The sequence below is a fragment of the Battus philenor genome, unplaced genomic scaffold (genome assembly GCF_028537555.1).
Source record: "Battus philenor isolate CCGP_79_NKW_IND1 unplaced genomic scaffold, ilBatPhil1.0.hap1 SCAF_1, whole genome shotgun sequence".
In the NCBI taxonomy this organism is placed as follows: Eukaryota; Metazoa; Arthropoda; class Insecta; order Lepidoptera; family Papilionidae; genus Battus; species Battus philenor.
This window is the reverse complement of record NW_027181661.1, coordinates 9,523,889-9,539,726: the sequence shown is the minus strand read 5'-3', so window position 1 is coordinate 9,539,726 and position 15,838 is coordinate 9,523,889. Positions and strand designations below refer to the sequence as shown.

The 15,838-nt window shown below is 30.7% G+C and overlaps 2 protein-coding genes across 4 annotated transcripts in view; one reads left to right on the top strand and one right to left on the bottom strand.

The window, feature by feature from the left end:
- Positions 1-15,838, bottom strand: part of LOC137918449 (uncharacterized) — a 179,984-nt gene that overhangs the window by 91,143 nt on the left and 73,003 nt on the right. The gene's annotated exons all lie outside the window — the stretch shown is intronic.
- The window catches only part of Best2 (bestrophin 2), a 34,811-nt gene that overhangs the window by 1,198 nt on the left and 17,775 nt on the right, over positions 1-15,838 (top strand). The window contains exons 2-3 of one of the 3 annotated variants that reach the window (XM_068761146.1): positions 9,144-9,254; positions 12,875-13,046. In XM_068761146.1, the coding sequence (XP_068617247.1) occupies positions 9,144-9,254; positions 12,875-13,046 (283 nt within the window). Of the gene's footprint in view, positions 1-9,143; positions 9,255-12,874; positions 13,056-15,492; positions 15,593-15,838 lie in introns of those variants that run through there. The other 2 variants (XM_068761138.1, XM_068761155.1) reach the window with 2 other exon arrangements.

The window sequence follows — 15,838 nt, the reverse complement described above, 5'->3', positions numbered from 1 at the left end:
ATGTGTTACCAGCACGTTTCAAAGAGTTCTTTTATTACAAACTATTACGTTTCCGGGGCATCAGCTGAGTTCGTTGAAATAACAATGAGTTATTAATTTCCTATTAGAAAGGAGGAGACTCCTTGCTAGCTTGGCAAAGCGCAATAAAGTGTTTCTCTTGGTTACCGGTGTCTTTATGACGATTTCTTTTATTTTTCACAGTGCATATTGGCACGCTTGGAATTGCAATAAAAACAGATTCGTTGACACTGTCATCTAATAAGTAGTTTGTTTAGACGTTTTTAATGACTTGAATGCCGTGACTTTAGTTTTACACTGGTTTATCAAATAGTTCTCTTTTAATAGATCGTAACAAACAACTTTAAATTAATAGGTCAAAAATCAAATTTCGATTCTACCTACATGGTGTAGGTTAAATTAGTAAAACGACAAGAAAAAAACAGAAAAATATAGTATTCACATAATAATGATCACGACCGTTCGCTAATTATTATGATTCCATACAAGATGAGTGGCTAAGTTGCAATAGATACGAAGATAAAAGTACCCTTTTTTAGTTTTGAAATCGTGGCTTATAGTTCGACATGGATCTGTTATTATCATACTTAAATTTTATTAGTATTTTCATTTTATTTTGTATTATTTTTTAATTTCGAATCTCAATTTTATGAGTCTATGCGTTTCATCATAGTCATCACTTCAGCCGTAGGGGCACCAATGTTGAACGTAGGCCTCCTTTAGATTTCCAATAGGAACGGTTGAAAGCGCACTGCATCCAGTGTCTTTCAATGTGACCTAAACAAGGTTGTGGCCAGTGCTTGTCGGTCCACGGTCTTCATGACAGAACCTTAGGGTCATAATAGGCATCTGTTCTAAGCGCTATGTGGTCGGCCTACTGCCACTTCAACTTAACAACCCGCTGGGCTTTGTTAGTTACTTTCGTTCATCTACGGATATCCTCATTTTTTATCCGATTTTTAGACAAATCAAGAGCCCTCTCCATGACCCGTTAAACTACTGAGAGCTTGTTAATGAGACTCAGAGTGAAAGATCATATTTCTGTAATATATATTCGTCACTTTTGTTTTAAGGTCGTGAAATATATTGGACAATAAGGTGTTTCTCAGGTGCCGAAAAGACTTTATTTTTAAAAGACTGCATTCTTAAAGTTCTAACTTAAGAATGAAGATTTACCTAGTTTGACTGTTTGCACCAGATAAACATAGTTTTCAACGACTACAATAAAAAATAGCATAAAATCGTCTATTTATTACTGTCCACTTTAAATGTAAACTTTGGTTATCTTTCAATATCAAATTAAAGTTTATTTTAAACAAGTTATTTATTATGTTATTATGCTATTTACAAATATTAAAGAGATAAAATATACAAGATGTTTTTAATTTTTGAATAACAACTATCCCTGTAGAACAAGCGCTGCTAAAACTTTTTAAAGAATCAGTGTTATCTACGGCTGACTACTGTAAACGATCAGACGATGCTCTATTGGTCCCGTTTCTATTCTGGAATTTCAATCTAAGGATTGAGTCCTTTGAAATACAGATAGTGCAATTAAAACGTCCTCCAAAGATTTTCACTATTTTTAGCTAAAGTGTCAGTATATGATAGATATGTATCATTACGAGGTTTCGTGTGAATAACAAGATTTCTAATTTATTTCGATTATTCGATTTAAAACAACAATCTCATTTGTAAGAGCCTAATATTAAATAGCGTATAGCCATTCTAAAACTAATCAGCCTCGTCCGAATCTACATCGATTAGTATATCACAGGGTCGTCAACCCCCATCATTCCAGATAGAAGCGTTGCTGGAGTTTCTTTCGCCACTTTTTCTCCCAGCTCTAATGCTTTCCACATTGGTAGTAATATTAGCCAGGTATTAGCAGCCGACGAAGAAGAGATTCCTCCATCTCGAATGCATCTTAAGTTGGAATGCTTGGAGCGTCCGCCTAAGCTCGGCGGCCTACTTATCCGGTAAAATTATAGTAAGTAGCGGACCCAGCTGAGGCTATCCGGGCAGTCCTCGAGTTTTGCCACCTTGAAAGGGGTTTTAGGTCGAATCTGTCAATGCCGCTTAGATAACAGTCTAAATAAAAAAAAATTAGAGCCAATACTGTGACAGGTCTCGTCTCGTTACCATAAGGCATTAATAATAACCAATTTTTATTTTCTTTTAAATTTTGAATGTTATTTTTACACTAACATGTGTGTAAATACTAAAAATTACAATATTTAAAATTTAAATTAAATTAGCCATTTTAGAGATCGACATTAAATTTTCGCGATATAACGTAATAACCATCATACATTTATAGACATAGATTAACGAACAACTATTTAATCCCAGGGGTATAACAGCTATACGAATAATATATTTTTCTTCTAGAAGATTAGTATTTTAGCTGTCAACGCATACGCAATAAATATAGTTGGTTTTACTTTTGACAATGCGTTTTGATAATATTTTCGATCATAACTTTTATCGTGGTTACGTCTTGTGAATAAATACGTTTGATAGAGTCGTGAATATCAGTTGTATTTTATTATATCTGTTTTCAGTATTGAGTAAGAAGTTGAATTTTAATGAAAATTATAAAAATACATAATATTTATAATTATGAGAAGTCAACTTCAGAGCAAAATTAAAATGTGCTAATTTTTTACAAAGTTTTTTGTGTATCCTTGAAATTTATACACTACGGACTACCTACCAGATATTTATTCCGTGGTATATATGTAATTAATAATATAATAGGCAATTAACTAGTGTGGGATTTCAAGCCGTGATAAGTACAACGGGTACTTAGTCTAGCCAAAAAATAATGTTATAATAAAAATAACAAAACTTACTCTTAAATTTAGAATCTAACATTTTTATACAATTGATCATAGTGTGTTCGCGCCAGTATATTGTAAAATGCTTATAATAGGGTGGATAGATAAAGACAACCACATCGCTGTGATTGCTTTACAGAGTTAGGTATGGTACCAAATAAACTTTTTGAAGTCGTTCTTGTGGTTGCTATTAGTTAAATATTTTTATATCGGGCTAATAGGTGCAATGAAACCACCTCAGTTTGTGTCAGAAAAAGATCTGGGCGTAGTGTTTGTCCAAAAAAGGCGACTATAGCAGAAAGGGAAAGAATTCGCAGAAGTCCTGTCCGGGAACAGAAGATTTTATCTCGGGAGATGAAGATATCTTCAAAGATGATGTTTCATAACTAATAACTTAAAAAGCATAGGGTGGTAGAATGGTAAGTCAAAAGGTAGAAAAACAAAACAACTACTTAAGTGGTACGCAAAAGGATGTCACTGACAGTTTTTGTTCCCGAATGCGAAATGTTTTACAATTCAGCAATATTTTAACAAATAAACTGATCGTATTTATGCTAGAAGTTCTAAAGAAGCTACGTAGATTAAGTACGTTGTTGGTATTATCCGACTTCGGTGATGGTTTGGTGGGATGCTAGCTATGGAGGAGTAACTGAACCATATATTTGTTAAAAATGTATCACAACATCGGCACAACATGGCGTTGTTAAGGGGCTTAACCCCTTAACAACGCCATGTTTAATAACCGAGAATGTTCTTTTCTCTGGACTTTTCAATTTTGGTTATAAAGGATCGTTCCGGACTTTAACGGAGCTAGAGACTGGCTGTCTTCTAGTCCTGATCTTAATACCGTGGATTATGTTTTATGATCAGTTTTAGAGAGTAAAGCTTGCTCTAAAGGCCATGATAATTTGACTATCTAAAGCAATCTAACCAATTGGCAGTTACAAATTTTCTCATAGAAAGAGTGCATGCTCCTATTGATAACTGGCCTCAAAGTTTAAAGGACTGTATGGCAGCCATTGGAGAACACTTCAGATAAATTTTATATATTTTTAATAGTCTTGTCTTAATATATTATATCACTTAATAAATTATATCACAATAATAATAGTAATAAATGTTACGTACAATAAAAATGTTTTGTTTTAACAATATTTATTACAAGTCTAGGTACACGCTAGAAAACAAGTTAAATCGTAAATAAATAAACTATAAAAATATCTTAAATAACTATCATTTTCCGTTTCGTAACGCTTAGATTTTGTTATCATAAAAAAACCTAAATTTTTAAAAAGTGCTGCCATAAATTTTTCCTCATTGAATATTAAACACCAGCAGAAAATTCATTTTTACTTTTCTACAAATCTGCGATAGATATTTACGAGTATACGTTTGTTGTTGCGTAACATGAATACATTTGCAATAAAATTATTTTTAAATGATTTAAGAATGTGTGTTAGATACAAATATTTAAGTTTTCTTTTTTTGTTCAGTTTTATATGTATTTCTATATGGATTGGCAATATAAAAAGAAAAAATTTAAGCAGAATGATCGTAGGATTTAAAATATTATTACGTCATAAATTTTATTTTATTCATTAATATTTTTTCAAAATTTTGTATTGTAGTGTACATAATACATACACAAAAATACTTGCAGTACTTTTTTCTATCAAGGACTTGTCTACGTTTTGTGTAATTTGAAGTATACATTATAATAAGTTTAAAGTGAATAACTTACACTTAATATTCTTCTATTTTTAGCCGATAAATGCCCGCTTAGCAAAGCCTATGCTTATGGTTACACACTTGTTATTATATAGTGAAAGAGCGATTTTTTTCAGTATTTATTTAATTTATCACGAATACTTTAAATAAAATTGATTTCTCTACCACACACAAGCTACATGAGACGAGCGAAAAACATGACTTATCTGAATTACGCTGTAATGAAATAAAAAAATTATTTATAACTTGTTAAATTTTTGGAGTTGTTTATTATCATGGATATAATATAATTCAAATTTTTACTTTTGAAAATCAAGCATTTTGAAATATAATTAACCTTTTATCACACAAATACAATAATATATTGTACAAAGTCTCATTATAGCTGTTCGTTATAATTATTCTAAACCAGCCGTCGAACAAGTTTTGCTGATCTTGTTGTACAAATGTTTTAAGTTATAAAAAACCGTTTGAGCCTGTTTGTAACAAAGAATTTATTATGTCTGTAAAGTTTTGGTTATATATAGCATATACAACCAAATGCATAACCAACATATAACCATATCCCCTTATACTAGTACTTTAACATACAGTTAAGATGCTAAAAGCATTAACGCAAAACCAAAAACGAATTAACCCGATTAAAGTTTGTTTCAACTTTATTTTTACACAGGCAACAATTCAGAATCGATCAATGAATTTCAGAAAAAATATGTGGAAAAAATGTGACGGGTATAAATGATTTATATATTGTGTGTCTTAGTTCCTACATTATTAGCCTCTATGTAACAAATCTGAAACTATTTTCATTATTACGCAATTAATGTACTTATATACTAGTCAGGCTTCAACAGCTTACTTATTTAATTGGTGAAAACGTTAATTTGTAAATTATTACTGTTACATTCAAACTGTTGGCACTTCATATTCCGAATATTAATCTCGATACCAGACCACGAGAGGTTTTAACCTCCGATAAAGGTTAACCAGTCAGTTTATCCATTGATAGATTAACTTCATGTGACGGTTAAAATTAAATTGTGCGTGAAACAAATGTTTTCAAAACTTGTATAATTTATAAAACGGAATGATTTCGAGCAATGATTACATAAGAAGAAATAGTTTTATTAAAAATGCTTATTACGGTCATGTATAACACTATCTTTAAGATCTTGCAACTTTCTAATTATAGCAGATATTGATTTTAACACGTAATCATTTACTTTTAAATTCAGGCTACAAAATTAATTTTTATATGCTTATCTCTTATTTATAAAACTCTTATTTCAAAGCTTACAGATTAAAATTAAATTTTTCATCGCACTTCTGTTTTATTAAAATTCGTCTAGTTATATTAACGGTATTAAATCGTTTGTTAGAAAGTTACATTACGATATTTGTAAACTTTAGTATCTACAGCATTAAACAAATAGTACACTTTGCTTACTTCATAAATATAATTTTACTTTGAGTTCTTGCCACTTACACTTGCACTTACTACAAAACAATTTCGAATTTAAGAACGTTAACTAGTTGACATTTCTTGTGTAAAATAAAATTTGATTTCCTGAATTCTATACGTCTTTCAACCTGAGGTTTTAGATCCTCCATTATGAAGGCCTTTCGGTTTTCCTCCCACGCGCGATAGCGTCATTATTATTTTAGATAAAGTTATTTGCCTTCCAATATTTTATTGAAGGAACTTTAATCGTTTTTGTTATGGTTATGGTTTGGATTTCTTTTATTACATTAAATTTTATTTTGGTATAATTCAGCAACTAAATAAGTATATGCCAATTACAAGCTTCCACTAAAAAAAGGAAAAAATATTAACAATCAACATCATGATCAAACCAGGTGATAGACGCCCACTGCAACGGATTTGTGGATGATAAATTTAAATACTTGATGGTAGCAGCTAACAAACCAAACTGCGATCGTGTAGCACACCAACATCTTCTTAATCATCAGAGATTACATTAATTGTTAAAAACTTGACCCACTTGTAAGAAAATGAGATTTCGGTCGTTTCCTAGTAAAAGTTGCTTTAGTACATTTAGACTCTCTAAGTAATTTCTAATGCTATGAACCACAAAGTTAATTTTTAAATCTGCAATAAATATTAACCGAACATCAAAACATGCCGAGGTGTTTCTAGAGATAAATAATTCGTCATCACTTTTCGAGGAAAGAAAGGGAATAATTGATAATGTAGACCATTTGTAATTACCATCGTGTCTCTTTGTAAATACGTATACCTTATAACTACGTAATGGTGGAATGCGTATTATTTATTTCGCCAAATATTTAACGATTTTATTATCCTACCATTTACTCTTTTTGCAGTTTATGAGGTTTTTCTTCCAAGTAAATTGTACACGGTTAATTTTAATATTTTTTGTCAATACTTCACGGCAATCTAAATTTGATTGATCACGTCAAAACCACGTTTGACAACGCGGAAACTATGTCTTAATCACTCTAAACTTCCTTGTTAGGCGCCCAATTATCACTCTCTCTATATATCACTTTCGCAAAGGAATTGAAATATTTGTAATATTTGGGTTACTCGTGTCATAAACCGTTTGCTAGAGAGTGAGATATCTCAGCTTGAAGTATTTTAAATTTGCTTTCTTTTTTTTTCGTTAAAGACTGCCATTTTTGGTTTAGATTTGTTTTTGTATTTTAAATGATTTTATTTTATATCTAAAGTTTACGTAGAAGAGAAAAATAATATTTTCGTAGCACTGTATTTACTCGTATTAGATAATTTAATTCATGCCATTATTTTATTAATTAGTTAAGAAATCACGTATATTCCCGCTCGGCCTTTTCTGTTATAGGAATCTTATGTGGTAATAAATTACATGAAGTGAAATATTTATCTATCTAGAGGAGATTGATAAGTATTTGTCTTTTTATTTAATTACAAATAATAAAATTTTCTAGCAATTTTCGAAATTCAATTTACCTCGATGTAGATATTGTAAAGATTTGTTCAAAAAGATTCACGAATTTTGTTTATTTGAAAATATTTATTTATTCGTGAACGTTTGTTTTACCCTCAAAGTAATCTCCATCAAATATTACACATTTACAAAGATGTGTGTGCAAGTACTGTTGCATTTACAGAAATGGTGCAAAAAATAATTTTGGCAAATCCGGATGTTTCTACCAGATTGTTACGTACATACCTTGCAGGTCCTTTATTCACCTTTTTACCCTGTGGCAAGAATTCATGTTGCACCACACGCCTGCAATCGAAATAAACTAATATTGGTGCGCATTTTCCGTTTTGTCCTGTACCGCTTCCACCTTATAACCATAAACCCCTTATTCGATAAAAAGTAACCTAATTTTTAATTACCTTATTAAACTTGTTGCTTTTGCAACAAATCTTAGTCGGATAAGACTAGAAAGAGAAAACAAATTGTGATAGTATGTAATCTAGAATTTAACAAAGCAAAAAAAATATATAAATTAATAAATTGAAAGGTAAAATATTTTAAAACACAAAAGTAAAATTTAAAAAAAATACGAAAACAAAAATTATAAAATTAGTACTCTGGAAGTGTAAGCGTTGTAAAGGGTGGAATAAGAAATAGATGTGAAAGATATTGTGAAGGATAAAAGATAAGGATGAAAATTAAAAAGTCGGTGAAAAATTTATTGAGAACATATTATCCCTGCATAGCTAAGACAAAGGAATGTACGGGGTCCTCAATAAAGAGGACCAAAAAAACTCCTGATTCGCTATTAGTGACGGTCCTCCGGAGTCGAATCGTTTTGGACAAAGACCAACAGCTCCTTATGATGTTAATACAAAGCTGTTTTAAGTTTTCATTGAAAAATATTGTAACAACTTTACAGCTGCCAAAATCATCTTATAAAACGAATGGTACGATCCAGTCGATGTATTGATCCTCAGCAACGTCTTTAACAGGCATTAAACGTCACGCAACGTTCTTGTCGACGTGTCCAGGCCTTCAATACGGTTTTTGTCTATCATATCTTCCTCGCCTCTGTACGAATATTTTGTATCATCGATAAACTTTCCTTTGGTGCAAGTTAAAAGTTTGCCTATTAAAAAAATCAGTATATGTAATTAAATTACAGAGGAACTTTCATGACCTATTTTTTAAAATAATTAAATATTCATGGCAACACATAAAAACACACAATATCATGTTAAATACAAAAATATGTTTCTGGTTGGTTGGTTTCAAACTCAATAGGAAATTCAAATAGTATTTTGAACGAAACTTGTTTTGACGGCACTGTAAACCAAACAAGGAAAGATCCGGGGAAATCCGATCGGATGAAAGAGTTACTAAATGGCCAACACATTATAGAAAACTCAACATATCGCATTTTTGTAGAATCGTATAAAATATTTCTTGGAAAGTATAGGCAGTATAGATAAATTATTAATTATGAAAAGAACCCAATAGATATAAAAGTACCATTATAACTTTCTCTTAAAAATCATAGCAGTTATATTTATTTAATAATACTTGTCTTGTTGTAACCTATTGAGAGTTATGTTTTTATTTGCAGATGGAGAGGCAGTGTATATAAGCTAGTGTGGCGTGAATTGCTTGCATATCTCACTCTTTACTACACGATCAACCTATTATATCGCTTTGCTCTAACTGAACAACAACAAAGGTAAATATATTTATTACATGAAAAATAAACTATTTTCTCTCAAGACATCTATTTAAGTTTAGCCTTAACAACTATTGTTAATATTATATGAATTTTAATAAAACATTTGCATATATTTTTTTAATTAAATCAAATGACTGTAGTATTTTAAAAAGGTAAAGGATATTTTTATTTGATTAATGTAATAAGAATGTAAAGCGTGTTAAAGCGATGATTAATTAACAATTTCTCACGTACTCGACTAGTTGCATCTTCTATAATAAAGTAGCTTTGGTGAGGTACAATGGCTGTAAACAATAAACTTAATATTTTTTTGTTTAATTAGCAACGAATACTCGGAATATCTTACGTAGGTTTTTCCGCGATAGATATCACTTTGAAATCAACCAATCCCTAATTAACTTTAATTTATATCTTTGTAATTAAATTTAGCAAATATGTATTTAAATTAGTTAAATAATGTTTAATTTAGAATTGTGATTAAGTATAAAAGCTTTTTGATAAAACATTGCTGTCTGTTTAAAAGTGAATCTACACCGGAATGTAATAAAATTTTATCTGGAAATCCGAGCGTATTTATTGATTTATTTATAAAGAAATTGTTATCTTTGTGGAAATACATGAGAAACATTCTGTGTAACTTTGTGTATAGATGTTTTAGGTAGGAATAGGTAAGAAAGGTTAATGACAGAATTTAACCAATTTTATCCTCACCATTGTTCCTTCACTATAGCTACGGCAATGGTTTTGCAACTACCTCTAGCCTCATTTGAAGCCAGGGCCAAGAATCTACTCTGTTTCGTCTCGAAAGAGATAGATTTACTATCCCATTCTCTCAAGAAAAAATGCGCTTTATAAAGAGTACTTTTGAATCTTTCTACCGGCCCTAGGGGACAGGGAATATTAACATATGGAAATTCTTTTCACCGTTTCTAATCAACGTAAGAGGCTGTAGTAGTCTTTGCTTCCATCGCACTTTAATTCGGTCCAAGCGGAAGTTGTTTGCTCGCTTGTCATGACAGATAGTCAACGATTTCGATATTTTAATAGTGACTGCCGCTGCTTTATATGTACATTATTGTATAGCATAAAATGGCTGCGCTAACTAGCCGCAGGATCTCCGTAACGAGCACGTCGCATAATTCCACATTAATACCGTACTCCTTACCGTGAATATAGTAAAAATGTCTGGCTTCAAAATTTATCCCTACTAGTAAGGTCCATAATTCAACAATTGGTACTTACGCTGAATTGTTTTTATATTAAATTTCTGTAAAGAATCACACATTAGTATTTGAATATTGTATATTAAATATAAGTAAAAGTTGACAAACGGTATTTATGCAGAGTTAAACAGAACCAACAAATGTATACTAGCTAACAAAACGTAATTGTGATTTTGCTTACTTTGTTAGTGCCTTAATTGCAAACTTGAAACAAAACGATGTAAGTGGAACCGGCACGTCAATTAAGGAAGTCGTACCGCATAATCAAGTTAGCAATGCTATGCATCGTGTACCGTACATCTATTGAAAACTCAATCCAAAAGTTTTAATCTCATCTGTTTTGTGGCACTACGGACATTGGTCAAACAATTAATTAAAATATGCAGTAGGTAACCTACATTCGTTACATGTAGAATTCTCAAACCTCAGTTTAATTATTTCGTTCGAGGAAGCTATTATTCCTCTAATTCTTATTCAAAATTCATTTAAATATGATTTACCAACCTATAATTCTATATTATGTTATCCTACTGAATTTTTAATAACTCATCAAAATATATGTAAATTGATTCGGCTGTTATAAACTGGCTATAACTTAAAGTTTTTTATTTCCTTAAAATTGCGTTTGGTTGCTGTATTTAACGATAAGCTATATATGTATATATATATATATATTTATGTGTGTGTATATAAGCATGTATATAGATATATTCCTTATTTTTAACATTTTCTTTCTCCCTTGTTCTAACCAAAATATATAAAATATATTTTAGCGCTTTAAACCATTATATCATTTCTTGATTTTATTAATAGATCAAGCAATTGCCAGAAATTTATTGATATATTGATTCGTTAGAAGTCAACCTATTGAGTTTAAACTTTTCATGGATAGCACTGTTTGCCTCCGTGCTCGCCTAATACAATGAAATTATAGCAGCGATTTTAACCGAACTGGAGTTCTCCAGAGTTAGCTATCTCAAATGTGATTTAGACTACGCGCCCTCTGCGGACCCGGGGGTTTGCAAATGTAGATTGGCTAGCAGTTAAAAAAAACGATATGCTTAGCGTCATCGAGTTTGAGGTGGTGAAGCGCCTCGGACGCTCCTGAATATCTTTACATTCAGCTCGGTCCGATACATTATTTTACTGGATTGAAAAACCCCCGAGCTCTTAGATAGTTTAGGCAGATGCTTCACGGAGTAACTGGATGCATTGGCCCTCGTCCGGGAAATTCCTTTTTGGCTATCATTTCACACGCGATAGAATTTGTGACCCCAAGACGGAACTTTTAGCATTTATTATGAACGACATGGTACACAATTCTTACGTCAATAAATGTATGTAATTTCCTTATTGTTGAAGACTTGAACGCGTAATTACTATAAAGACCAGTTTCATTTGATGGAAATAACTCACTACTCAGTAATGCTATGTCTGTACGATAATAATTTCTATATAAATTTAAAATTTTTATAAAAATGTTTGGATTTGACTACAAATTTTGTACGTAAAAATTGTAGTAATATGTCATATCTAATCCTTATGACTATTAGAGAATAAGAATTTTTATTTTTTTATTTTTTTTTATATGACAGACAACATAAATTTATTTCACAGTTTAATTTAAATTGTGTAAAATTTTAATTAAATATGCTCTATGGAATTAAATGTAGAACTCTTACATGTTTTAACTAAAGTTAGAACAAGAAATTTATTTTTCTTGATTACTATAAAGTTTTTCATCGAGTGAGTGTTGAAGATACGGCATAGGGAAGGCAAGGCTTAGTTAGTGTTTGAGTATGCACAGTTCATTTTTGTTGTAACTTTAAATATTTTATAGTTGTCGCCAAGAAACTAAACATTTTTATTCAGTTGTTGGGAAATTGGAAAAGCTTTTAAATCATCGTGACTGGGGTGGTCACGTGATCACACAACATATTATTACCAAAAGTTTCGTGCAACCGATCGTTTCTTTGAAGGTTTAGATCCGATTCACTTCAAAGAACCTTAAGAAATTTATAGAATTTCAAGTGAAATGCTTCCTGGAAATACTTTTTAAGTAACGAATTTTCAACAAAGTGAACAAATTTTATTAGAGATTGTTATTTGTTATTTTGAATTCGTTATATTCGACTTAATTTTACTTTTAACTCATGGAAGGTTCACATTGGCACTTTGAAAAAATAATAAGTTATGATTGATCACTTTCTGTAAACTCATCGATAATAATTCAAACTGCGAACGCTCTTTTAATAACCGCAACATTGCATAACTCGCATTGCATTCTTATGCAGTCTTCCGTAAAAGACGAGCATGAAACGTATAATTGTAATGTGCGTTGCATTATTACTTCTGATTAAAGGTGCAAGCATTGACGTTGACTATGTTTTGCAGGGTATTCGAGAAAGTTCGACAGTATTTCGGGGCCCAAAGTGAATCAATACCGATGTCATTTGTGTTGGGGTTCTACGTAAGTCTTGTGGTGAAGCGCTGGTGGGAGCAATACAAACTTCTTCCTTGGCCTGATACACTGGCCCTCTTCATTTCTGCTGGAATACCTGGAGCGGTTAGTAAAGTAAAGAAAAGACAAGTATTAAATTGTTTATAAATTTAAAAACAGCGCCAAGGCAATTAAATATACGGCTAAAAGTTGTAACATAACATTTACTTGATTATTTATACTCGAATATGATGGGGTTGGATAGTTGCTTACGATGTCATACATACAGAAAGAACATCGAACAACTGATTCGGTAAGGAGATTCGTTCATTGTTCAACAAGTTTTCTGTCAACAATTCGTACCTTCCACAGTATACTATATGTAAGACAAGGAGCTGCTATATATCTGTATAAGCAATTTATAAATTATTATGCCTGTTGCGGGTATTGCCACCTATTTATTTAGACATTTATGCAGTGTAATAACGTCTGCATAGTTTGTTTTTAGTTGTTTTATGCTTAATACATTAGACCGGTGTAGTAGATTGCATTAATTATTTTACTATAATATTTTTTTGTTAATTATGAAGAAACTTAAAACAAAAAAAAATTGGCGCCGCTTTACACCGTTATTTATATAAATAAAAGCTCGCGAAATACGTCATATATCCTTTGGAAAAAAGTGTAACATGAGTTTAATAGGGAAAATTAGATTAATAAATAGAGTAATCAGGTGATCTTGATTATGAATAGTTATTTTAGAAATCATTTCTATTTTAGTGCTGATTATAGATCATATTCATATTGTTATACACAATATGGGAAACATTTAGGAATAATAATATTTTAGGAATCTATAAATTTTACACAGTAGTATCACGGGAATATTTAATCTTCGATTACCTTTAAATATTATTACTATAATTTTATTTAAATGATTTAATATAAAATATTGATTTCTGGTATATATGGATTCAAATTCAAAAAGTCATTATTTAAGAAGGTACATGCGCTTTTTACCGTCGATGATTTAAACATTATAAGTTGTAAGCTGCTACTCGTTCAGGTCGCTGATCTGTGGTGAAGAGCCGGCCAGAAACGCAACAGTTGCTCGTTTAACATTATAATATCAATCTATAATAAGACTTCTTTAGATATATTATAATTCTATATTTAGATTTAAAATTAAGATAGAGGAAGGTCTAGGATCTATCTATATCTTGCATGCAGACCCCATCATCTGTCACTATTTTTCATATAAAATGTTTAATTTCAGCGCATAAATAAATGTTTTCTAAAATGTATTGTGAAGCACCCGTTAGAAAAACATTTTTTTTCAAACATCTCTAAAAGAATTCCTGTTAATTAAAATAAAAAATGAAAATATTACAATGATAAAGCATGACAATAATTTCAATCAAAAACGTACGATTGCATCGAATGTGTTGATAATTTGACCTTTGAAAATTACCTTCTTTAAATGTATACGAAATTTAGAAATAGTTTGCTAGAACGGTATTCTAAAAAAGGTTGGACTAAATCGGAAAAAACGATGTCGTAATTAAAATATGTATCATATTCATTACTGTGATGTAAATTTGAATTTCGTCTGGTATTCGTCTTGTGCTGTCTCGTCTATTAAAAACAAATTTATTAAAACACCAGAGTAAAATGGCGACGAAACTGGTTTAACTTCGCTTTCAAAGTTTGTTTGCAACTAACGCTCTGCATTTTTATTGAAAAGTAATTAATTTATTTCATTAAAGGCTCTTACATAAAAGAATGTTTCATAAAATATATCATGTACTTATTTAAGAACCCTCATACTGCATCAGCGAAATTGCCTGATACAGCATCAGCGAATAATTATTACTTTTAATTCGGATAAATTTCCATCCATTTCCATACTAAATTGTTCACGACATAAACTAACAGGTATTTCTCTATTTTGTTATCATACAAAATAAATTCTAATGTTTAGCGCTGAGTAATTGGAAACGTGTTTTATAATATGTATAGTGCGTTTCTATTAGTCGTTAAGATAAAACCGTGTTTAACTTTCTCGATTTGTGTTTATTTTTATACGCTAATCATTTTTTTAGGTTGTCATAGAGACTTTACTTTTATTATCATTTTGTGAGCATAGTCCATAAATTTGCATAAAAAAATTATATGAATCCTACTTTGAAACATACGGAAAAATATCTTTTTCTATTATAACGTGTATTTTAGTAAGTTTAATTTGACAGAACTGTATAAGTAAAATTATTTTTCAAAAATATATATATTATTTATAATATTTAGTCCGAATCAAAATTTACATGAAATAATTGTTAAGGAAAGCTAAATAAACTGATGTTTACGACTCAGTAAATAATGCATAACATATTTCCCTTTAGTTATATGTTATTTACGTGTCATATTGAAACATTTTCTCATTCAAAGTTACTTTAGACATTATCAGAATAAGGTTATTTATACATGATTGTTATCAAGAAATCCTGGTCTTTTCTGTCCGATGATGTAACAAAGTAAGTGATGCGTTTTTACATCGAATTGCAAGGCGAAAAAGTAATGGAATCCTCCTTATTCTCCAAAAGTGAATCTTTTTAGGTGGTGAGTAGATTGCCGTGAGTTTTACAGCACAAATCTGAACGGAAAACAAATACAAGGTAAAGTATGTTAATAACGGAATTAATTATAACAATAATTGTTGTAATCATTTACTTTGCCCTTGAATTTTATTTGTTGCCATTTGTAATAAAAACTTAACCGCCTTCGCGAAGCACTGCGTCCATTGTTCTCTTATGAATAAACTGTTTATGATTTTTATGCATAGGTGTTGTTTGTGGTTTATTTAAATCCCTGGGTTGGCTCACTTTTTACAATAGTCAACATTTAAGGTAAGGTATAACGGA